The sequence below is a fragment of the Gopherus evgoodei genome, chromosome 2, assembly GCF_007399415.2.
Source record: "Gopherus evgoodei ecotype Sinaloan lineage chromosome 2, rGopEvg1_v1.p, whole genome shotgun sequence".
In the NCBI taxonomy this organism is placed as follows: domain Eukaryota; kingdom Metazoa; phylum Chordata; order Testudines; family Testudinidae; genus Gopherus; species Gopherus evgoodei.
This window is the reverse complement of record NC_044323.1, coordinates 150,449,153-150,474,637: the sequence shown is the minus strand read 5'-3', so window position 1 is coordinate 150,474,637 and position 25,485 is coordinate 150,449,153. Positions and strand designations below refer to the sequence as shown.

General features: G+C 42.3%; 2 protein-coding genes across 3 annotated transcripts in view; both read left to right on the top strand.

Moving 5' to 3' along the window:
- Nucleotides 1–7,166, top strand: part of LOC115646278 (tetraspanin-15-like) — a 221,497-nt gene extending 214,331 nt beyond the window's left edge. For both annotated transcript variants that reach the window (XM_030551930.1, XM_030551929.1), the window contains one exon: nt 6,701–7,166. In XM_030551930.1, coding sequence (XP_030407790.1) covers nt 6,701–6,925 — 225 coding nt within the window. In that variant the 3' untranslated portion in view covers nt 6,926–7,166. The remainder of the gene's footprint in view (nt 1–6,700) is intronic.
- Nucleotides 7,167–7,607: 441 nt separating this feature from the next.
- Nucleotides 7,608–25,485, top strand: part of SLC4A5 (solute carrier family 4 member 5) — a 166,107-nt gene continuing 148,229 nt past the window's right edge. Inside the window, exon 1 of the mRNA XM_030551928.1 lies at nt 7,608–7,677. The gene's annotated coding sequence lies outside the window, so the exon portion shown is untranslated. The remainder of the gene's footprint in view (nt 7,678–25,485) is intronic.

The following is a 25,485-nucleotide window of genomic DNA, read 5'->3' as shown; positions in this document are numbered from 1 at the left end:
GATTTTTGAAATGCAAGTCTTAAACCTTTTTCTCAGTGGGCTCTGGAGAGCACTGCCTACTGTTTTAGAGCATGACGTTCCTTTTTGTTTATGACCTGAGTTTGCAATTGTCCCATCAGTGTGCAAAGCAGCAGTAATGAACGCGCGATGAAATAAAGTGTTTTGAATTTCTAAGCTGGCTGTCAGATTCAACCAGAAGTCTACCTGCTTTGCTTATTTCTTTCTGCTTCAATTCAATGGCAGAAGAATCAATTGAACCTTAGAAGTTCTGTATATCCCATTGCACAATTTCTGGGTTGTAAATAGTGTTGGAAGGTTAATGTATTCCACATGCCTTTAGTGATGCATGATTCTTGAAAGAATAGCGTGAGGACACATTACTATCTGTTTTAGTAATGAATTGTTTTCAAAGCCACAGGGCACAAAACAAACTTATTAGAAGATCATTTGAGCTGTAAGATATGTTGCTTTCAAGCCATCTGGATAGCTAAATGATGTGAAGTGTTTTGAAGATTCTAATGTTCACTTTACTTTCCTTTTCTGTGGTTTTATTTTCTAGCAAATAATATGAATAAAACCTTAGTATTTCATTTATATCGGGGTGGCCAAACCACAGCTCACAAGCCATATGCATCTCTTTTAGAGTTAGTGTGGCTCACAGAACCTTCTAAACCTCCCCATTCTCCACCTACCATACTGGGAGTGGGGAGCTCAGGACCTCTGCCTTGCAGCGGGGTGGTGGGATAGGGCCTTCTGCCCAGTGGAGAGGGGGTTCTCAAGGCTTCAGGCCCATGGGGCAAGTCTGCTGTGGCTTGGGATTTCAGTAGGATCAAGGCCAAGCCCCAGCAGCCACCTCCTGTGGGGCTTTCAGAGTAGCAGCCTTGTTAGTCTGTATCCGCAAAAAGAACAGGAGTACTTGCTGAAGCCCCAAGTCCCAGGATAAGAACACCCATACTGGATCAGACGAAAGGTCCATCTAGCCCAGTATCCTGTCTTCCAACAGTGGCCAATACCAGGTGCCTCAGAGAGAATGAACAGAACAGGTAATCATCAAGTGATCTATCCCCTCTTGCCCATTCCCAGCTTCTGGCAAAGTATCTCGTGCAGGTGTGCCCCTGTTCTCCAACTTCTGAAGATTGTCGTATGTGGCTTGGAGAGTCAGTAAGTTTGGCCATCCCTGATTTATATAATGCCTTTCAAACAGAAGAATCTCTAATAATAATATGTCTAAGGCTGGGCATTTGATGGATCTAACAATAATTGGTCAATTGACTGGCCATATATTGTTGAAAGGTGGTCAAATATTTTCAAGCACTAATTTATTTGAACTATGACCACAGAAACAAATCAGTAACAAAACCTCGGGGCACTCTTACTGGAATATTTGACAGTATTTGACTGCCAGCTGACATTTGACCGGTCAGTTGATCAGCTTGCCACGCCTAACTTTGCACTCTGTAGCATCTCTCTAAGGATGATGATAACATACTGTTCAAGTGCCAGCAACGTGCTTCGTGGTATAAAAACAGGAAACACGGGGATGGCCCCTGCCCCAAAGAGCTTCCACTGTAAGATAGACATAAAATAGACAGGATGCTCGGCGAAGCCCTGAGGATGGAACGACTGGGACTCTTAAAACAATTATTGTACTTTTAATTATCAAAGGGTGTGCCTGCCACTGTGAGGTTGATCCTGGTCTCTGTTATACAGCCTCCCAGCTCCCTTACTATTGTAACCTGTGAATAAGGGAAGATCCCTGCAGGTACTGGACGATTGCTGCTTACTCTAAGCCATTGCGTAGAAGCCTTTGTTGTTACAGCTTTAGATTGGATAGGGTCAAGTACTAGCAACTTCCATACCCGCAATGTGCATTGCATGAGAAGCTCTTTCATATTTGTTGAGTGTCCCACAAAGAGATCCCATCACTGGGCAAGTCATTCTAACGATCAGTTTTAATAAAAGATGTGGCATAGCATGCTATTCATAAAATAACACAACAGCAATGGATGGCTGAAACTAGACCCGACAAAGAGCATGCTGTAGGGAACAATCCTGAACTGTTCGGGGAATGCGCTATGTGCCCTAACCAGTCATAGCCTTCTCTTATTTCGGTGACTGATAGAACAACTGTAAAGTAAAATTAGATGTCTATAGGCTCCATAAGTATTAGTGTTCCATGGGAAATGCAAAATTGTTGGTGAGTCTCAGAGGCCAAGTTAACTTCAAACATAATTTTCGGATCACCTGCACAGACCATTAGCATGAATGGAAGAGCTTCCCTTCTTTTTCCAAAGACAAATGAATAAATCAAATGTTGTTAATCTTTATCTGTTCACTGGAGACCAATGATATGATTAGTTATTTCCCCATAGTCAATTTGCTGTTAAGTCTGCCTGCAAATTGTGTAGCCTCTTGTTGGCAAACTCATTTTCCATTCTACTTAATGGCAAAACTGTTGTGTAATTTAAAATGCATTACACCCAGGACTATTTATCCCCATTTGTCTCTTCCTTTTAACATTCTCAGTTTCCAGACAATTTCACAGATTGATTAGGATTCAAATAAATCATTAGTATAATTTTTCAGCTCGAAAAACAATATGCCACAATAATGTGTTAGACTCGAATTAATAAATGTGGCAGATGCAGTTTGGTTACTTCCTGGTTTACACTTCAGTGTCCTTTAAGCAATGTTAGAAAAAAACATGTTTGTAATAGCATTCGCAAAATGATAGGGAAAGCCCTGCAGACGTCAAATTAGGTTATCTTAAACCATAGGATTATATAGCCTTAATCTTACACAAAGCTCCTACACCATGGCATGAAGTTAATTGCTTGGGAGAATAAAGTCCATGTAACTTAGTAACATATTCCTCTTAATGCATCACCCCAGCTGGTAGGTGTGCTCTTTCTACACTGTATCTCAGTGCAGTTTTGGTCATTCAGAACTTAAAAAACAATTAATCACCTACAGAGGCCTATATAGAGGGCAAGTCAACCCCTTCCTCCCACCACAAACATCGGAAAAGTTCAATTCAATTCAAAACATTGTGTTCCTGTCTGCCCACTAGACTCATTGCCCTGTCTGTTCCCATCACATGACTCTAATAGCTGCACAGTAGTATATCATGGGAGTGACCTACTCTTGGGTAATAGCACTGCGTAAACAGCAAAAGGTCTCACGGGACTGCCCTCGCTCCTTTGTTTCAAACATCCAAGCGCATGAGCATGTGGCGGCAGGATCTGCACAGCAACTTAGGGCTGGTCTACTGGTTATACTGCAAGTGTGATTTTCAAACATAAATAGCCAAACAATGCATTCGAATTCTATATTGGAATTTTCACTTGGCACTTGATTGTGTCAGTGCCTGTTTAATGTGCTTTGAGCATCTAAATATGGATCCCAGTGTCCTTAAGGCACTTGTATTTCCAAATTGAGCCCATCTGGCTCAAAACAATGAATCACAGGCAAAGGCTGCCTAGCCTTCTGAGAGAAGGCTTCACTGCTTACAGAGCACTTCTTAGTCTCTTCTGTTTCACAGCAAGATGTTTCAGATTGAATTGTTTCTAGTCAGGAGAATGGATCTGGAAGAACTAAAAGAAACATGAGGTTCCAGAGCAAAAGATAATGAACGAGGTGTGTCTGCTGTGGTTGGGTTTCCAATTTTGCAAACACAAGAGTTTGGACAATGTTCAGATTAGCATCTCAACTTTAGACTGCTTGTCCAAACCAAGCCAAAGCATCTGAGCGATGCCTACCAGTCATCGTTATTGTTCATCATGGTCCGTCATTCCACTGTACTTGGATTCATAATACCATATTCAGCTCACATGTCAGTGGGCCTTCTCTACTGAAGTCAATGTGGTTGTGCCTGTGGGCACCAGAGATTGAAATTGGCCCAAAACTTTTGTCTTCCAAGTAAGCTGCCATCCTCTGAAATCTGAGTAAATTGAGGGGTTAATACCAAATAAGCCACATACCGGATTTTGCTGGAACGCCTGATGTTCCAAATGAGCCAAGGAAACCTCTGATTATTACTGTTGTCATCGTCTGTTCTGTAAATAGTATCTTGTACCTGTTTTTACCCTACTAAATTATCTTTCTAGTATTTTGCTCATAATCACCACCGTTGTGCTGTTTATAAGAAAATGTCAGGTGAACGCAAAGTGATATTTAAATCTTGTGCTAATGAAATAGGTTTTTTAGACTGAAATGCTTTATGATTTTGTTTCTCTGCATGGCAGCATATAAATAACACACTGAACCACCTCTGCTGGCATGATAAAGTTTTTAGCAAAAAATCGAATAATTTGCCACTCTTCCCATAATGTGCACTGTGGCTGTACAATACTGTGATTTCAGACCTAACTGTAATCTGGTTAGCAAGGTACTAGTGTTATAATTAATGAGATAAAGCCATTTAAGAGTGTGATGTAAATGAGGCCATTATTCTAGCTCAGAATTTAATGGGAACTTGGTTTTTGTAATTTTGTATTAGGCGGTTTGCATTGTTTCTTCATTTGTTGTGTGTTGGTGACCAGAGAAACTGAGCTGATAGCTGAAAGGTTAAGGGCCTTGCTTGGAGCAGAGGGATGGCCCAGTGGTTAGGGCTGTAGCCTGGGACTTGGGAGACCAGGGGTCAAGCATTTGCCCTACTGAAGATTTTGTGTGTTACGCTGAGCCCATCATTTATTCTCTTGCCTGTAGAGAGGGCAGTTCTACTACCCCCAATCTCAGAGGGGTGCATGAGAATAAATATGTAAAAGATTGGGCAGTAACGGGTGCCATATAAGTACCTAAAACAGATCAACTCTGAGTATCAAGGCTGGGCCTTAAACCTGAAAGAATGGAGAAATTAGTGCCTCAGAAGAACTGAGCACCCAAACATCACACCACAGTTAACAGGAGCTGAAAATCAGGCTACAGCTAACTCAGGAGGTTGCTAACTAAGGGATGCAAATCCAGTTCTGATCTACATCGCTCATTCATATCCATCCCAGATCAGCAGCAAAGACAAGCCTATATGATGGCTCTTGTTTGATCCACATGAAATGGCTGGTGCCTCAGTTCCATTTCTAAAAAATGGGACTTGTCCCCCTGCTGGCAACCTCAGCAGGGAAGCCAAAGACTGAATAGACCATTGAAATGGAACCTTTTTTCTAGAGCCAGAATAACAAAAATTAGCAGGCTGTTGTGGAGGAACATATGCTGCCACTGCTTGTGCTGCTAATCAAGAGAGAACTTCACTCTTCAGAGACCCCCGTTCAGTAATTTGCATTCATCCAAGAATCTCAAAGAAGTCCTTTTCAAGCATTAACCATGTATTTCTGCTAACACTCCTGCCTGTCCTCTCTGTACAGATGGGCAAACAGAGGGGGAATGACTTGTCCTAGGTCACCCGGCAGGATAATATCTATGCCAGGATTAGAACCAGGGAGCTTCTGGTTCCTCTTTATGGGCATAGTCCGCTCAAAGCCAGGTTAGTCAAACCTCATACTTCAGGGCATGATCTGATACCATTCAAGGGTTAAGAGGAGATTTGTTCTCCTATACATAGTGCCACACAATTGACTAGATGCATTATATTGTATTGGCTTTTTGCCTTTCTCTGCAGTATTTAATATTGGACTTTGCTGAAGGCAAGATCCCAGACCTCACGATCTGAGCCAGTTTGGTGAATTTATTCACTCAAATGGACAATAACATTGACTCAAGTAATGCTGATGTTTTTGCTTTGATGGCTTTGTTTGAATGCATAAATAATGAAAATCAAAAATTACTGCACCTTCTTATCTACATTTGGAGAAGCCACAGGAGATTGTCTGGCTTAAATTCTTATAGTTGAAATGTCACGGGTTCCTTGGGTATGTTACATCTCCTCTCTTGGGCCTATAAGAGCCTAACTGTCTGATGCTATCATTGCTGTGCCCAGGCTGAAAGCCTGTGCATGTCATGTAAACCAAGGAGGCATTTAGGACCGTCACAGCAGATAAGGGGAATAAGTCTTCTGAGTGACTGAGGGAGAAATTGGAAAAGGCCAAAAGAGATGTTCACCAAACTAAATCAAATTCTTGTTCCTTTTAATGCACCTTCACCTACCGAAGCAGTAATAATGTTATATAGCACTGAAGGATCCCAACGTGTGTTAGATACTGTGTATATCAGGCTCATTTACCTACCACTGAAATGCAGCCAACTTTACCATCTTACACGTTTACTGCTATGCACAAATAGCTTTACAAAATAGCACAATTTAAGAGCAGTTTCTCCACCTGGAACTTCATGGGAAATTCAAGGAGGCAAAATGGAATGAGCCCTATTGGAATTTGACCAGAACAGGAGGGCTAACACACCACCTCTTGCAAAAAAAAAAAAAAAAAAAAAAAAGTTTCAGGGGGGATAACTTTCAGAGCATGTTTAAAAGACTGCCCTTGTAGCAGCACAGCAGTGCTGGGACTTTCATTACAGACTTAGAGCTGAATAGTACTGTCTACATCTCTTCCTGCAGCATCTTCATTTTCCCTGGACATCTCCCATCCAAGTTCTGATTAGGCTCAGTCCTGCCTAGCATGAGACCTGAGGATTTATTAACATGGCCAGGTTTAAAAGATCTTTAAAATAAAAAGTTCTTGTATTTAAGGAACTGCATAAATTGTTGACATCACTATATCTAATCCCTTTCAATGAATGTTTCTTGCAGGTACTTGGCCTGGTTATGGCCAGGTTATATTGGCGAAAGCTTGACGACATATACTGCAGATGGGACACTCTTGATTTCAAGGCACTTGAGGTGATAGACTTCAAAACAGTGGACTTAACAGGTGCTGGCTGGTGCTTGTGTTTTCCCAGAGAAGGAGGCTACATTCCCGTCAATGTCACAGACGATGACGATGATGAAGAAGTTATCGGTCAAAGTAAAGTGTGAAGAGGTACCAGTATCCTCATCATGGCAGTTCAGAGCACAGCACACCTGAAGGTACAGACTAGAGAATGTGTGATGGACCTTAAGTAGGGAAATAACTAGATATCACACCCAATCGTGCTTCATCCTCAAATTCATGGGGTATCTTAGCAGGAATTCTAAAATAACTTAATATGGATACATGAGTAAGAATCAACACACCCTGAAGACACACGAAAGCTCCATAGTTTACATGCACTGTCTTGGCAACCCCAAGTATTTGGATATATCTCCTTTTTACAAAATAAATGTAACTTTTTTTTTTTAATCTTGCTTGTTTCTGATGTGTATTTTTAGCTTCCAGAAACTGTGTGGAATTGGTAGAAAACACTGCAGTTAGCTATGGAAGTTTGAGTTTTAATATCCTGAGTTATCACACAGAAAAGAAGGCCAGTCTGCAAAGAGAATGTCATTATAACTATCATCTCTTGCAAAGATGTGTTCTGAATGGCCTGTTCTTACCTGCACAATGTTTAATATTATAATCGCTATACAATTCTTCATTTCAGCTGTCTCTCTTGACTGCATAAGGGTCAAATCTTGTGCCCTTCTCCAGAGCGGTGAGAAGCTATGGCCCAGTGAAACTGATGTGGTTCTGCTCCTGGAAGAGATCAGGGGCCAGGAGGTTGTTTGGCTTTTTTGGAACTTCAGGCCAAGCTCTGTATCACCCGAGGACCGCAGTACTCTGCTCATGAGAGGTCGTATTGGATACTCTAGTAGGTGCCTTCCTTCTGAGCCATAATGAACCAGCATCCCCCAGCATATTGCTGCCATCATGAATAGTTTTCAGATGAGCCCTAAAAGTGATCATGACTATTTTTGGTTATCAAGGTTCCCATAGCACTTTTTGAAAGTGGGTATATATCATAGATAGGTAGTGATCACTTCAATACCCACATTAGATAATTACATTCTCTTTCCTTACATTCTCCTTGTATTTCCAGTGGGACGTGTTAGTCTTGTCACTTACCATCCTTAGCAGTTGTGTTGCTGTGGTCAGTTACATAGCTGCTGCATTTCAGTGAAGGGTGAGGGGTCCCCCATCTACTTGTATATAAAATCTCTTTGGCATAAGTCAGGATGGAAGGCACTATCTAAAAGTAAAGAGTTCGCTTTTATGGTCTCTTGGGTAACTGGAACACAGACCCACTTGCCCAGAGGTTCTTCTGTAGCCTACTTCGTTGGAGGATGCCAATAGCTGTCTTGAAAAGGAATTGACTTTTCCAGGAATACGAGTCGGAATGGGGAGCCAAATTTTGGGTTATTGCTGCAAGTATATGTGCTTCTGCTTAGCTAGGAGAGATTCCTGGGGCAATGACAATATGTAGGGCTCTGAACCCCTCCTGAACATCACTGGTGAACAATTGCTTTAATTCTTATCCTCAGGAAAACAAAAACACCCGCTTCAATGTCCGTGCTTGATCTTATTGCAATGTGATATCAGCTGGTTTTCATATTCATAGATTCCCAGGCCAGAAGGCACCATTGTGATTGTCTCGTCTGACCACCTGAATAACACAAACTGTAAGATTTCCCTGTATTAATTCCAGCTGCAAATCCAATAGCTGTGCTTGAATAAGAAAAATATCCAAACTGGATTTTCAAATGTCCAGTGTTGGAGAATCCACCGCAAGCTGTGTTAGGTTGATCTGATCATAAATCATTCTTTTTGTTTAAAAATTTGTTCTTTGTTTCTATTCTGAATTTGTTCAGCTTCAAATGTGATGAAATTATCCATCTTGAAACTGACTAATAGTTTCTGCCATTTTAAAATGTATAATTTAGATTGTCGCAGAGTATAGGTCCAGATGGCTCAGGAGTTAGGGGGCTGGAAATGGGATGTGGAGCCTTTCATCTTCAAGATGTTTGCTCACCTCTATTCCCTGGTTTTTGCTAAATGACATGCTGGAATTTGACACCTATCTGACAGCCTGTGCTCAGAGTAGGTGGCCATTTTTGTAGCTGCAAAGGAAAGCTTCAAAATAAATCAAGTAGAATGTAACACAACGGGTACGTGCATTATGGAAGGTTTTTCTCCATGCTGAAGTACCCTTTGCTGGCCACTGCAGCAGGTGGGATACCAGACCCGATTTACCCAGTATGTGATCAAGTATGGTAATCCCATGTTTCGAATCAGCTGCAGACAGGAACTCAAGGTAGCCAGGTTATTAGGCATGTTCCCTTTTAAGTTAATGGTAAAACTGCAGGGGCCTGACTTTTCAGAGGTGCTGAGTATCCACTACCTCCATTGACTTCAGTGGGACTTGTCAGGTGCACTTTAGAAAACCAAGCCACTTACTGTCTGCAGTTACAGCAAGACTGAGTCCGTTGTAGCTTTCCTAAGAACTTCCAAAGCCACCTTCCAGGTTTTAGCCCCTACCCCACTCCAGAAAAGATCTTCTATGAAAAATTCCTTTAGTTTAACCTAAATATCCTCCTCCTATTTTAGTTTCCCGTTTGAGATTTGAAATTTTTCTTTGCCCTCCTGTGAAGGTATCTGCCTTGTTCAGCTTCTTGACAGGTCCCCTGCCTGCTCTGTGCCTTTCCCTACCAAGCTGTCACATCAGGAAGCAGTCATCCACAAGACTGTTTCTTTACATTTTTTTTTAAACTCTGGCTTCTGTGCCTTATGATGTATAATGCATTCAGCAGGGAAACATAAATCATTTAGCATGTAATTCACCTCTTACTTGATTTATTTATTTTAAGAAACCGTTTCAATGTGTAAGTGTCAAGGTTTCAGAGTAGTCTGTAAAAAAACAAAAAAACAAAACCAACCTGGAGGGCAAAAGTACAATAAGAGAGGAGGAGATGGATACAATTTAAACCTTTGTCCTAGAGAAAGTAGTATTGGCCCAGACTGCCTGGACCATTCACGCTTCTGCCACTAACTTCTCTTCAAAAGTCCTGATCTGGCAGGATGCAACTTCGGTCTGGGATTCTTATCTTCTTTTGGCATGCTAACAATTATACTACACAGGCCTGATCCAGTACCCACTGCAGTCAATTGAAAGACTGGATCTGGCCCCAGGAGGCTTAAACTTCTACCTGCCCTGTTGGAAGGAAAAGTCTTTCTTTCTTTCTTTCTTTCTTTCACAAGAACTCAATGCTATTCATGGAATTCAATCTCTAGGGCAGGAAGAATTTTGCATCTCCAGGACCGTGAGGCTGTCATTTTGGGCAAGTCTGGTTGGTTTTTCTCTCTCAGCTGTGAGGAGTCTGCCCTCCAGTTTGGATGTTCCTTGCCCCTAGTGAAAAAAATGATCCTACCTGTAGAGGGGTTGGTCTTCTGAGGACACTGACTCCACTTCCAGATTCAGGGCAGATATTAAATTGCTTTGACAGCACAGGCCACTTGCTACGAGCACAAGAGGCATACTTTACTTGCATGCAAATGTAATTTAAAAAATAAATAAATTCTTAACTGTAATATCTTTCTTTTAACCATGTATGAAGGATGAGATACATAAAAGCATCTGCTTGGTGCATATCTCCAGCAATGAAAGCCAAGCCATCCTACAGCCCAGTTAGTGAGGGAGATCAGACCAAGACCCCAGATTTTCAGAAAAGCTTACCATGGTTAAGTGCACACTAAGTGCAGAATGGCTCTATTGTTTAAGTTGAGCACTTTGGAATCTTTAGTCTCCTGAAAAGCACAGGTGTGGATAATCAGTACTTGGGCATGGGGCAGTGTTTAATACTCCAGGGAGCACAGTTGGCTCCCTCATTCATTTTGGACACCCTTGCACCGAAGATTTCTTTAGGATTGTGGAGACAATTGCAGAGCACAAGTATTATTACTATTAGGAATTATTAACCAGTATCAGGATTGTAGTTTAACTAATGCAGTAATTAGAGAGCAGGGTATGATATTCTGTACCTCAGGGGAGCACCCCGTAACCCCCATATTCCTCATTTATATATATTTGTGATCTTGCATATAAAGCAGGGCATGTGAGGTATCAGGGGAATGGTTATGATCTGCTGGAAGTCATTTCTCTATCCATATATGTATATTATTAATGCATATAAAGTTATGAGAATTGTGTAGTATGGTTGTCACTAAAACATGCTGTAAATTGGGGAATCAGCCAGATATTAGCTCCCCAGAGGCAACAGCAAGGAAAGTAACCAGTGCCTAGGCAGGGTGTCAAACCACCATCAACAGCCATTGTCCAGCAAGGGAGCTACAATTCAATGACTCACCTGCACGAGGCCACACCAGGGGAATTGCTTAACCTTGCCTGGAGACTCAGCAATGCCCCTCAGACATGCCTGGACTTGTGTGTTCCCCAAGCACATGAGACTAAGGGTATAAAACAGAACAGAGTAGGTCCATGCCTCACCTTTCTCCTTCCCCCACCTTTGCTGCAAGCAACAAGGACACTGAGAAGACTTAAGATGAGGGTACTGGCCCAGATTTCACCCTTGACATCTGTGTACTATGAACTGCCGGATCCAGTGGGGTGAGAAAAACTGCTTAATCTAGATGTTAACCAGTCTAATAGGGTTGAGAGTTTAGACTGTATGCGTATATTTTATTTCTTTTGGTAACTAACTACAAATTTTTGCCTAACACTTATAGTCACTTAAAATCTATCTTTTGTAATCAATACATTTGTTTTACTGTTTATCTTTACCAGTGAGTTTGTACGAAATGTGGGGCAAATCTGCTCAGGTTTTGCAAAAGCTGTTGTCTGTCCACTTTCCATTGATGAAGTGGTGAAGCAATTAATAAATTTGCACTGCTCATCTGGAGTAGTGCAAGATGGTATATTCCTGAGATACAGTGTTGGGAGCAGGGCAGGATTTGTTTCTGGTGCCTTTCTCTGTGTGATTCATGAGTGTCTCTGGGAGCCTTCATGCAATCTAGCTGGGTGTGGGGCTCCACATGCTATTACACTGAGTGATCACAGCACCTGGAGAGGTTTGCTGCTTGTCACTAGCAAAGCACTGTGAGAGGCAGTCCAGGCTGGAGAGAGTTAAGGGGGCACAATGGTCTCACAGTTACAGGCTGCACCCGGGATCCTGTCACACAGGGTTTCAGCAGAACTGTGCAGATGCGCAGAGATAGAGATGAAGCTCTTTGCTATCATGGAGTGGAACCTGGAGTCACAGGGTGCTGTGAGAGCCACAATATGTATTTACCTACCAAGGTTGGCAAATAAATCACAGTTAACTTATTCTGCAGCTTCATCTCTTTTTGTGTTTGTGGCTTGTCCATGGACAGAGAAGCATCTTCTCATTCAAAAATATCTAACCAGTAATTCATCATAATTTGTTTGCATCTCAAACATGATAGTCAAAATTTCATCGGCCATATAGGTCATGTGGTATTACCTCTATTTCCTGAATGGTTGAGCACAACTCTTCTACACTGGGTCTACACTGCAAGTGAAGGTGTGATTGTGGTGCAGTAGACATACCTCTATTAGCTTTCATATGGCTAGCCTGGGTAACAATAGTAATGTAGACATGGTGGCATGGGCTAGCAACCCAAGAACTTACCCAGGCACCTACTCTGGTTGCTAGCCTGTGCAGAAACCTGTGCTGCCACGTCTACACTACTATGGCTATAAATGCTAGTTAGTATCAATCTACATCACACCTTCCCTTGCAGTGTAGACATATCCTAAGAAGCAGACCTCCAGTGAGAATTCTCAAGGTGAAATCAAACTCATTGGAAAAATTCAAACTCTTTTTTGGAAAATGCTATGCATAATTCATCCAGCTATTCCAACTCAGGGCTGAACACTGCTGTGTCACCATTACTTTGGCATGTTTCTCTGATGAATGGCAAACATTTCTTTAATATTCCTAAGCAAAAGAAGCAGCTCAATAACTACAGAGGTATAACTTGTCAAATTTAGAATCAGGACTCACAATTTGTCAAACCACTCTGTTTTATTAGCGCAGCGCTCCGCCAATAACATCCAGATAATATGAGTGGCCATGCAAGACCCAAACAGTCTTATTTATACAGATAAAAGAGCGGGAATTAGACAAAGGGACAAAGAAAGCAAAACAGTAAAATTCACCAGGGGCACAGCATGCATATCCTACTTCCTTACTAACTCTTATCGATCTAAGGCTAATACTTCACCAATTGCTCTTAAATGGTGCAATTGTTCTATGTTAATGTCTGTATTCCTGACACCTGGGGGCTTGGCTACACTGGAGAGTTGCAGCGCTGGTGGTGGGTTTACAGCGCTGCAACTTAGTAACTGTCCACACCTGCAAGGCACATCCAGCGCTGCAACTCCCTTGCTGCAGCACTGGCTGTACACCTGGTCTGCTTGGGGTGTAACGATTGCAGCGCTGGTGATGCAGCGCTGCTCATCAAGTGTGGCCATCAAAAGCGCTGTTATTGGCCTCCAGGGTATTAGGAGGTATCCCAGAATGCCTGCTCACAACAAACCGAAAGAATGGCTGAACTCCGAGCTCCCCTGAGCTGCTTATCTAAAAAGCAAACACAGCTCCTGTTTGCTCGATCGAGCGGAGGCAGGCAGGGGAATTGCTTTGGAAGGTTCACAGCTGTTTGCTTGAAGAGAGAAGTCACACGGCAGAGGGAGGGGGGAGTCCTTGTTGAGCAGCTGCTTATGTGGTCTGAAGGCTATTTAGGAGTGCGTAATTTGCATTTAGTGAAAAAGAGAGGGGTGAGGGAAGGGCTGAAAACTTTTAAATTGATTGCAGGTTGGTGATGTGTATGTTCCAGTCCTGAGAACTTGCGGGAGCTGACAGATCCAAAAATCCACTCTCTCTCTCTCCCCCACGCTCCCCTTCACTCCCCTCTTTTGAAAAGCACGTTGCAGCCACTTGAACGCTGGGATAGCTGCCCACAATGCACCAATCCAAACAGCGCTGCAAATGCTGCAAATGTGGCCACACTGCAGCTCTGGTAGCTGTCAGTGTGGCCACACTGCAGCGCTTTCCCTACACAGCTGTACGAAGACAGCTGTAACTTCCAGCGCTGTACAACTGTAAGTGTAGCCATACCCTAAATTGCAGCATTCCAACAGTTTTGCTTAAAGGTACAGACAGCATTTCTTTAATCCTTTCTATTTTCAGAATATAATTCATTCTACTTTCACAATCCCTCCTTTTGGTCAAGCGCACGCCATGACCAACAATTACTGGGTTCCACAAATTAACCGTTCCTTATCTCTTTGTTCATCAGTGATATTCAAAATCATCATATTAGCACTCTGTTTTGGGGCAGTCACCTGGGTGACACAATTCTGGATACAACAGGAGATTAACTGAAAGCATACAAAAATCACTAAGATTCCAAACAGGATAGTTAGGGCTCCCTGAAACAACCAGTTTCCTATGCCAGAGAAATTGAACAGGTTACTTAGCCACTTCCATAAAGAACTCGGCTCTTCATGGGGAAGATATGCGATTTGTTTTAAGTGGCTAGCGCGATCTATTACCTCATTGGTATTGCCAGGTATAAACACACAACATTCTTTTCCAATGAGAGCACGGGTCCCTCCTTTGGCCGCCAGCACTATGTCCAGTGCCTGACAGTTCTGGAGGGCCACCTGTCGGATTGCCCCTGTTTCTTTGGCCAGGGTTTTTAAACTTTCTCGGATTTCATTTGCCATTATTTCCACTACTGCTTGTAACCTTAGGAGCCTTTTTGCCTGGTGTATTACTCCCCCAAGAGGGATAAAGGAACTGCCAATAGCCTCTGCTCAGGTGGTCATTACTGTTCCATATTGTGTTAAACGGACAAGGTCCTCCAGTGAGGTCTGGGGGATTGAATGGGTAGCCAGGACAGGAACACCAGTTTGAGAGTGGGCTCCAATGTGGCTGCAGACCCAGCATTTAGAAATAATAAGGGTCTGAGCTATCCACGCTTGCTGCTGGATAAAAGAATTGTCATTGTGGACTCCCCAGACCTTAAGACACCAACAGCCGAGGAACAGGCGCCACCAGAGGTGCATGTTGGAGGCAGGGCCCTTCTGGTTCTGACAACCTCAACTGAGGGAACTGCAGTCACAGTTTTATGTCCACCAGGCAGCAGGCGCTAGGCTCACTACTGCTTCTTCTTGGGCCTTGCTTTATGTAGTCATCTGCTTCCGGCAACCCTTACGAGAGCGTAGATTGTAAGGTATTGCAGGCTGTTCCTCTACATCTTCTTCTGGAGTCAAAATTGACTCTGCATGGTCCTGAGGTGATGATTGGTTCACTGGGGGTAGTGCATTCTTACACTGCGAAGCATGTATCCACTTTGAGATGCCAGACAGTTTAACAGCCGTCCAGGTAGTAAGCAGTGCCTGGTGATTCTTTGATGTTCTTTAAATCTCTTTACTACTTCTTCCTTGACTCTGGCTATAACAATGGCCTTCACACCTTATCTTTTCCTGATGCATACATTCCTCATTCACACAAACAGATTGAGAATACAAACAGTAGTATTTTATATCGAGCAAAAAGAAAGGCATTGCAAATTAAACTTTGCTAAGTTTTACAATTGATAACCAAGACAATTTACATTGAGACCCAGGCCTTTAATGTTTCTCTAATTTACTTAACATAGACACAATAGAGAATCCTGTCTCTTACTAACTAAATCTTAAAACGAAGAGTTAAAAGAGGGCCCAATTTGTAATGCATATGGGAAAACAGAATCTTATAGTCCCAGGGCGTCATTTCTTTCTGCTATTTAAAAACATTGCTAGCAGGATGAAATCAAATTATACTTTAATTCTTATGGGACATTATAAAATCCTGCTCCTACATATCCCCCTTTTGACACTAAGATTATTAATCGCCAGTGTCACTTCTTATTTAGTCCACGTAATAGAAAATACTGGGAGGTGATTTGGGCCTGTGGCTTTAGCTTTGCACACATTTGCTTTATCCACCAGCACATTTTAAACATTTCAGTTAAATACATACAATTTAAAACCAAAAACACAATTAGGGGTAGTAACATTAGTATGCCAGTAGTTGTGGGAGACCATCCAGAAAATATGTTATATCAATAGTAAGCTGTTATGTTTTTCTGTAGTGGCAATTCTTAACATGTCCCCATTTGTGTGTATAATATGAATGGTCCAGTTTTCCACATTTGGTTTTTTGTTTTTGTTTTTTTTAGGAACTATGTTACCTTTTTATCTTTTAACAGATGATTGGTAACTGTTTGCCATTCAATGCCAAGCTTGATAGAGAACTCAGCTAAATCAGTGCTTACAGTAAGCTGAGACTCTTTTGGTGTTGTTGTTCTTGTTGTGGCAAATAGTAAATGTGATTATTGGTAAACACGGTACTTACATTACATTTACATTTGTCCTCTGGTGGGTTGCTAACACTTTTTAAACACTTTTCCCCAAGAATCAACACAAATACATAGCCCATTATACAGTACTTTGGATTACACTGGTCTACAATTTTTGAGAAGTCCTCTGCTTCAGAGATAAAATGTGATATTTATTATGTATTTTGATGTGCTGAATTCAAATATGACAATTAAAACAACTGATTGGCTACTGTTTCTAAGATATTTAAGTTTTTACATTTTATGTCTATGTATATTGTGTAGATAGTAGAGTTTTAATCATAAATTGTAAACCTAGGTCTTTTCATGTGTTTATGGTTGCTTTACATGATAATATTTCACCTGTCCTGTTTATGTAACACTTTAAAAATCAGCAAAAGGGTTATATAAATAAAATTTATTATGAAACAAAAGGCAAAAAACTATTATGTACATAGTTTAGCCCTATTCAGTGTCTACTCGGCGCTTCTTGGCTTGTCTCTTGTATTCATCAAATGGAGCATCTCTTGTCACTGTCCAGCAATAGTCTGCAAGCATTGATGGGCTCCATTTGCCCTGATAGCCTGCCAGGAGATTCCACTGCTGTAGACTCGAGCCCAACAGCTCTGCCTTACTCTTGGGTAATTCCAAATCCCTGACAAGGTCATTCAGTTCACCTTGTGTTATGAGGTGTGGTTCAGAGGAGGAGGATGGGAGCAAATGTGGGTCCTGTGACATTGATGGTTCAGGACCAGAAGTTTCATCCTCTTCCTCTTCCTCGTCTGACTCAAGTGAGAATGATTCTGGTGCATCAGGAACCGGCAGTCCTTCTCCGTGGGGTACTGGGCGTATAGCTGATGGAATGTTTGGATAATGCACAGTCCATTTTTTCTTCTTGACACACCTTTCCCAACTGGAGGTACCATGCAGAAGTAACAATTGCTGGTATGATCTGTTGGCTCTCTCCAAATCATTGGCACTGCAAAAGGCAGAGATTTCCTTTTCCTGTTCAACCACTGGCGAAGATTTGTTTCACAAATGTTGCAGCATATGTCTGGGGTCCACCTCTTGTCCTGATCTCCAATTTTGCAGCCAAAATAAAGGGGATAGGCAAAAGTCACTTCACCACAAAATCACCGCAAAATCAAACACTGACAAATAAGAGAACACGACACTATATGATTTCTAGAGCTGATATAGGGCAATTTGTTCAGCAGAGTGATGTAAGCTTCGTTATGATTGCATCATCCATGACTTCTAGGAATAACATGATGCAATTCATATCAGGTATGATGCAATACCAGCTTCAGATTGCAGCATTATTTTGCCTAAAAAGCAAGTACTGTCCAAACCCAGTCTTAGATTTATTCATAGATCCAGTCAAAGATGTATTTTAGTCATTTCTGGTTTAAATTGACATCCCATCCCTTTATAACTCACTTATCCTCTGCCATTCCCAAGTCAAGGGTCGTATATACTGACCCAATAGCGTATCTTGAAAACTAGAGCCGTACCCCACGGAGAAGGACTGCCGGTTCCTGATGCACCAGAATCATTCTCACTTGAGTCAGACGAGGAAGAGGAAGAGGATGAAACTTCTGGTCCTGAACCATCAATGTCACAGGACACACATTTGCTCCCATCCTCCTCCTCTGAACCACACCTCATAACACAAGGTGAACTGAATGACCTTGTCAAGGATTTGGAACTACCCAAGAGTAAGGCAAAGCTGTTGGGTTCCAGACTACAGCAGTGGAATCTCCTGACAGGCAATCAGGGCAAATGGGGCCCATCAATGCTTGCAGACTATTGCTGGACAGTGACAAGAGATGCTCCATTTAATGAATATAAGAGACAAGCCAAGAAGCGCCGAGTAGACCCTGAATAGGACTAAACTATGTACATAATAGTTTTTTGCCATTTGTTTCACAATAAATTTTATTTATATAATCCTTTTGCTGATTTTTAAAGTGTTACATAAACAGGACAGGTGAAATATTATCATGTAAAGCAACCATAAACACATGAGAAGACCTAGGTTTACAATTTATTATTAAAACTCTACTATCTACACAATATACATAGACATAAAATGTAAAAACTTAAATATCTTAGAACCAGTAGCCAATCAGTTGTTTTAATTGTCATATTTGAATTCAGCACATCAAAATACATAATAAATATCATATTTTATCTCTGAAGCAGACGACTTCTCAAAAATTGTAGACCAGTGTTACCTGGGTCTTGCAAAAAGGTCTGTCAGTTTTGCAGCTTTGAATTAAAGAGTCAAATGAATTTTTAGTGGCATTAAAAACAAAAACAAAACCAATTTATCCCACACCTAGAAAACAGGAGTTTTACAAACCAGATGTGTTGGTTTAGATTCTTAGAATGTTACATATTTTCACAGACAAATAGATACATACACATTTTCTTTTCCTTAACATTTCTTTACACTGCTTTGTTTTTACATAGCTAAATATATATATATATGGATTATTTACAGGCATTCTTCTGGAAAAAGGGCCCATTTTCCCTTCAGAATGGCTGCAAAGAAACCAAGAATTCTTTCTCTTTAACATGGTCCTTTTTAACATTTTCCACAAAGTTTAACTGCTTAATTCTCTTCAGCCTCTGTAGAGTTAATTTTTCACTCTCTTTTCTTAAATCACTTGTTTATGTCCCAAAATGACACCTTTATCGCCTCAGATTCACCATTTTAAGTATTGTTCCAGGGGTTCATGCCTGCACTTACTGCTTTTCTTACTCCTGACACTATTCCCTTAGGGCTTTCAACCTGTTTTTCAGTTTGTTTATCTGTTGCTTGCCTGCTTGTCTGGACCCGATCCTGCTTTTTTTTTCAATGAACCGTTTGTGAGTGATATTGTGGTCATTTCACAATTTTGAAAGAAATGTTCAAGGAAAGGGACCAGGAAGGGTGGGGGCTAGTTGAGGAGCCCACCCTCCTTGCTGAATTGGTAGCGGAACACTAAAGAATCAGTTTTTGAGGCAGACAACAAAGGGGAACAGAACAAGGGGCTTTTTGTCCTTTTTACAATGAGATGGGAGTATGAAGGGGGTTGGATTGATCCGGGGTTTGGAGAACGGGGTAAAGGGGAGTGCTCAGTCTGGTGGTGGGAGAGGAGGCTTTTAATAAAGCTTTTAACTTATTATTTGAATATTTGAGAGAGGCGAGTTTTGATTTTATCCACCTATGATTTGCCTCTTGCCACCACTACATGAAACAATTAACCTCTCCTTTAGCCAATTTAGTTTTAGGTTGGCCGAGTTTGTCCTTTAAGACGTCCACGCAGTCTTTGTTTCAAGATTTTAACAGTGGCCACTGAGTTTTGGGATCCCCCTGAGTTAGCCTAGACCATTTTTCCAGAAATTTACGGGAATCTGGACCCTTTTTACAGGAGTCCGGACCCATCCTAAATACATAAAATGAGCCAGTGTTCATTTAGGGAACGGTCCCGACTTAGACATCTGGTTACCAATACAGGAGGACTTCACACACCAATCACACAAGAAGGAAATTCGGGTTCATCAGAGCGATGCCCAGTGCAACACACAAAAGGAGCCCACAGGCTACTGCCTCAATCGCCCTTGCTTTCACACCAGGGGTTTTACCCAAAGTGCGGTGCGGCTGCGATTGTGCAGATTCCACTCACTCAAACCGCGGGGACAGGAACCCCTTGGTCGGCCTATTCCTGGACGGAGACGGCACCCAGACTCAAACACTCCACAAGAGGATGGATAGACACAGAGACAGGACAATCCTCAGTCCGGACAAAACACAGAAATAATTACCTGACCAGATTCCTGATGTCAGATCCCGGGATCCCTACCAGAACAGAGTGGGAACCAACAGGTTCGATGGCGTAGACCTCACTGTGGCTGGGCACCTTTCCACTCTAGTGGAGGACTGCTCGGGCCAAATGCCCAGGTGCCGGCTGCCACGGTCATCCTACAAAAATGGTCAGGAATCACACAGCCCCAGTGAAGACAGTTGCCATCTCAGTGGAACCTCCAAATTGTCAAAGTTAGAATCAGGACTCACAATTTGTCAGACCACTCTGTTTTATTAGCGCAGCGCTCCGCCAATAATACCCAGATAATGTGAGTGGCCATGCAAGACCCAAACAGTCTTATTTATACAGATAAAAGAGTGGGAATTAGACAAAGGCACAAAGAAAGCAAAACAGTAAAATTCACCAGGGGCACAGCATGCATATCCTACTTCCTTACTAACTCTTATCGATCTAAGGCTAATACTTCACCAATTGCCCTTAAACAGTGCAATTGTTCTATGTTAATGTCTGTATTCCTGACACCTGGATTGCAGCATTCCAACAGTTTTGCTTAAAGGTACAGACAGCATTTCTTTAATCCTTTCTTTTTTCACAATATAATTCATTCTGCTTTCACAAACTGTAGATGTGAGATGTATACTTCGTCTGTGAATGTGCTTCGCTCCCATTATTACCCACAGGAGTTATAGCGGATGCATAGGTCAGGTGAAACACTTGGCTTTCAGGGTTAACATACGGTATAATAATTGCTAACATTAAATGCAAAAGCTGTAATTTTAGGAGTGAGAGTACATTCAGTGACTGTCTTGACCCCACAAAAGACTGTTGCAAATGCCCTTTTTAATGATCATATTTTGATGCACCTCTTAATATTAATAAGGAATGATTTTGAAGCCTGGAGCTGGATTTATTAATCTGATCATAAATTGTATAGTGTAGTAATTGCAGCGTGGGTAGAAAATGTGAGAGGTGTGTTTCATCAAGGCATGTGGCCCCAGGAGTGAAGCTAAAAGTTCCTATGAAAGCAACTAACTAACCATTTTGCCTTTGTTTTTATTAATTGGTTGAGTATCATTCAGATGCATCATGCTACTCTAAAGAACTTTTTCCATTGGTGTTACAAACTATAGAAAGAGGATCTAGTTCACTCACCACTGAGAGGCAGCCATTGCTGGGGTGAATTATGCCAGCTGGCTAATAGACCAGAGCCACACCTAATTCAATATAAAGTTCTTCCCATTCTGATAGATTAAAAATGACTTGATGGATTTTCTTTAAACTACATAAGTGAATAGAGAAAATTTTTCTTCTGCACTGAGAAGTGACATGAAAAAATTCAGCCCGCAAAAGGAAACGAGAAACAACTGAAAAATAGAGAATGTAGGGTTGTATATTGCAGTGGTTAGTCAGTCGAGTTAGTAACTCTTCTAAAACTGTGGAGCAAAGGTTAGCCTTGCAGATAGTTTTGGGAATGCCCCAAGCAATCGGGAAATGCAGATGTGCCAGGATTTCCACACTACGTTGTCCTCTGCTCTCTACGCTAACTTCCCATAGAATATTGAGGCAAGTTCAGTGTCTCGATCCTTCTCTTCAGTGTATTCAGTGGTCTGGGCCCAACATCTCTAAAATCTCCCGTAGAGCTCCCGCATGAAGAGCATGATAACTCTGCTCCTCTGGCAAAATAAAATTTTATCCTATAAGAGTCAGGGTCATCTGTGCAAGAGACACAGATCTTCCTTGAGGGCTGGTCCCAGCCTATGGAATGAACTCCCACCAGAACTGAAAACCGTCACGAACCTTACTCAAATACCAGGCACACTTCTCTGACCTGCCTTCCCTCCAAAGCAGTGTGGAATGTTAAAAAAACACATCCCTACCAAGACAAACCGCTGGACGACAGGCACAATGAGAGAGAATGAACCACATGACAAATGTTAGTCGCATCGTTTAAGGCACTACTGGAAGGCACTCAGATACTGCAGTGATGAGGGCCAGATAAAAACCTACATAGAATAGAAATGGTACGATACACTACGGCTGTGATACGAGAGAACACAGCTAGCAGAATTGGGGACATAGTCTGGGGGAAGATGGGAGGGGTCGTGGAAAAAACAGATGATGTCACGTCATTACTTTGAACAGCTGTGCAATAGTCTACCGGGACCATGGCAAGCCAGGGCTTGTCCTGGGCAGCAGAGATTGACTCACTCCAGGTTGTCTCTGCGTCTGGTGGTTCAGAATAACATGTCAGCATCTTGAGAAACACAGGGTGAGTCTCTGTGGCCTGTGTATGCATGTTGCACATAGGGCACATAGGGGTTTCTAGCATGTGTGTGCAGGCACAGAATAGTTTTAGGCCTATTTTTCATCTACCTTGGCTTTCTCCATCTACATCACACATGTGCTGCAGCGCAGGACACAGCAGGTTCCTCATCAGGACACCTGCAGCTTTTGCCGTTCTATAATGGCTACATGGAATCACATGCAACATCGTATAACTGTGGATGTGAGGGCAAGCGAAGGCACAACTGACTGTATATCCATTGTATGGCAGGGATAGGGTTCAGAGTTAGCGACCGTTCTGTGCTTTTTTTCAATGGCTGGGAACAGTACAGCCCATAGAATAAAATTGCCATCTCGGCTATAAGGGCAAGGCAGCGCTATCATTGCTGCATAGTGCATAGTTCATATGACTACTTATTTATTTTATTAACATTTATTACCAAAGTAGCTCCTGATTCTGAGGATCTAGGAATTAGAATAAACCTGCTGTACTTCAGCCTCCAGTTGTTGGGCCAGATGCAGGAAGCACTCGGTCAAATTCTCTGACCTGTACTGGCTCCTTTTAAGAGGTACCCAGGCTAGTGCATCTGTGAATCATCAGCTCACTCCAACTGGGTTTAAAAGATGTAGCCGTGTCTCCTGAAATGGGGCTCAAACCTCTGCCCCCTGGTGCTTGCTGCTGGGAAATGGTGTCAGAGGACATTATTGTTGTAGCCCAAAGGATAGGACTCCCTAGAGACTCAGTCCAGAGTCCCAGGAGCTGGCAAACTGCGAATGCGGGATACAAAGCCAGCACCTGGGCCCTCGAGGGGGAGAGACTGGGAGAATGAGGGTTGCCTGCTGCTGATTCCAGTCAGGAAAAGGGGAGGTGAGAGCTGCCAGAGACTGCAGGACAAGGGAAAGTGTTGGAAAAAAGCTATATGTGGTTCATGGAGGAATGCTGAAGGCAGGAGAGCAGCAAGAGGGGTTTGCTGGCTGGCTTGTGCGCCCAAGTGAGAGTCAGGGTCAGAGAAGGCTGAAGGCCAGACAGCAGCAGAGGGTGTTGCCTACTGATGTCTAAGCCGGAGAGCTGAAGCTGAGGGCAGGGGAACAGTGGAGGGGCTTATCCACTGATGTTTCAGCACTGGAGCCAGGGGGACAGTAGGAGGGTAGGGGGAATGAGGGGTCCTCCCGGGTCAGGATGATATCCCAGCAGCGTAGGGGTTCCCACTGGGAAGAGCAAGGTAGCACTTCAGCTGGGTGGCTGTCCTGGCTGAGGACAGAACAAGTCTAACAAGGAGACCAGAGTATGGTGAGGATGCACTCCCAGCAGAGAGCTCAGGGGGTGGGGTTCCAGCTGGGAAGGGCAGGGTTTTAAGGACTATGTACAGTGGAGGAAAGGGATATGTTTGAGATTTTTGTTGGGGAATATTTCAACTATGTTTTGGTAACAGCCCAGCCCAAAGAAGTGTATTATTTAGCAAGAGAGCCTGAAATGGAGTTACTGGGAACTCTGAAAGTGGGAAACTGAGGTAGGCACGCCTGTCATGCCATGGTGTGCCACAGGAGGGCACTCCAGGCAGAGGTATAGATATTGATTTCAAAGGCCCAAAGAGTTGAAGGTGTTTATAAACTGTCTCACTGGCCAGCCTTAAACAGTGATAGGTTTTGAGGTTATTTTTAAACAAAGCGTTTGGTTTTATTCAGTTCCTTGGCAAACACCCAAAAGCATTTATTTAAATTGAAAGTTTATTTTTAAAGTTATTTGATTTATTCCCATAGCTCAAACTAGCTATGGGAATAAAGGGAAACAAGAAGACTTTTTATCAATACATTAGAAGCAAGAGAAAGACCAAGGACAGGGTAGGCCCACTGCTCAGTGAGGAGGGGGAAACAGTAACGGGAGAATTGGAAATGGCAGAGATGCTTAATGACTTCTTTGTTTCGGTCTTCACTGAGAAGTCTAAAGGAATGTCCAATATAGTGAATGCTTACGGGAAGAGGGTAGGTTTAGAAGATAAAATAAAAAAAGAGCAAGTAAAAAATCACTTAGAAAAGTTAGATGCCTGCAAGTCACCAGGGCCTGATGAAATGCATCCTAGAATACTCAAGGAGTTAATAGAGGAGGTATCTGAGCCTCTAGCTATTATCTTTGGGAAATCATGGGAGATGGGGGAGATTCCAAAAGACTGGAAAAGGGCAAATATAGTGCCCATCTATAAAAAGGGAAATAAAAACAACCCAGGAAACTACAGACCAGTTAGTTTAACTTCTGTGCCAGGGAAGATAATGGAGCAAGTAATTAAAGAAATCATCTGCAAACACTTGGAAGGTGGTAAGGTGATAGGGAATAGCCAGCATGGATTTGTAAAGAACAAATCATGTCAAACTAATCTGATAGCATTCTTTGATAGGATAATGAGCCTTGTGGATAAGGGAGAAGCGGTGGGGTATCATTCAGGGGTCTGTTTTGGGATCGGCTCTGTTCAATATCTTCATCAACGATTTAGATGTTGGCATAGAAAATACGCTTATTAAGTTTGCGGACAATACCAAACTGGGAGGGATTGCAACTGCTTTGGAGGACGGTCAAAATTCAAAATGATCTGGACAAATTGGAGAAATGGTCTGAGGTAAACAGGATGAAGTTCAATAAAGATAAATGCAAAGTGCTCCACTTAGGAAGGAACAATCAGTTTCACACATACAGAATGGGAAGAGACTGTCTAGGAGGGAGTATGGCAGAAAGAGATCTAGGGGTCATAGTGGACCACAAGCTTAATATGAGTCAACAGTGTGATACTGTTGCAAAAAAAGCAAAGGTGATTCTGGGATGCATTAAAAGGTGTGTTGTAAACAAGACATGAGAAGTCATTCCGCTTTACTCTGCACTGGTTAGGCCTCAAATGGAGTATTGTGTCCAGTTCTGGGCACCGCATTTCAAGAAAGATGTGGAGAAACTGGAGAGGGTCCAGAGAAGAGCAACAAGAATGATTAAAGGTCTTGAGAACATGACCTATGAAGGAAGGCTGAAGGAATTGGGTTTGTTTAGTTTGGAAAAGAGAAGACTGAGAGGGGACATGATAGCAGTTTTCAGATATTTAAAAGGGTGTCATCAGGAGGAGGGAGAAAACTTGTTCACCTTAGCCTCCAATGATAGAACAAGAAGCAATGGGCTTAAA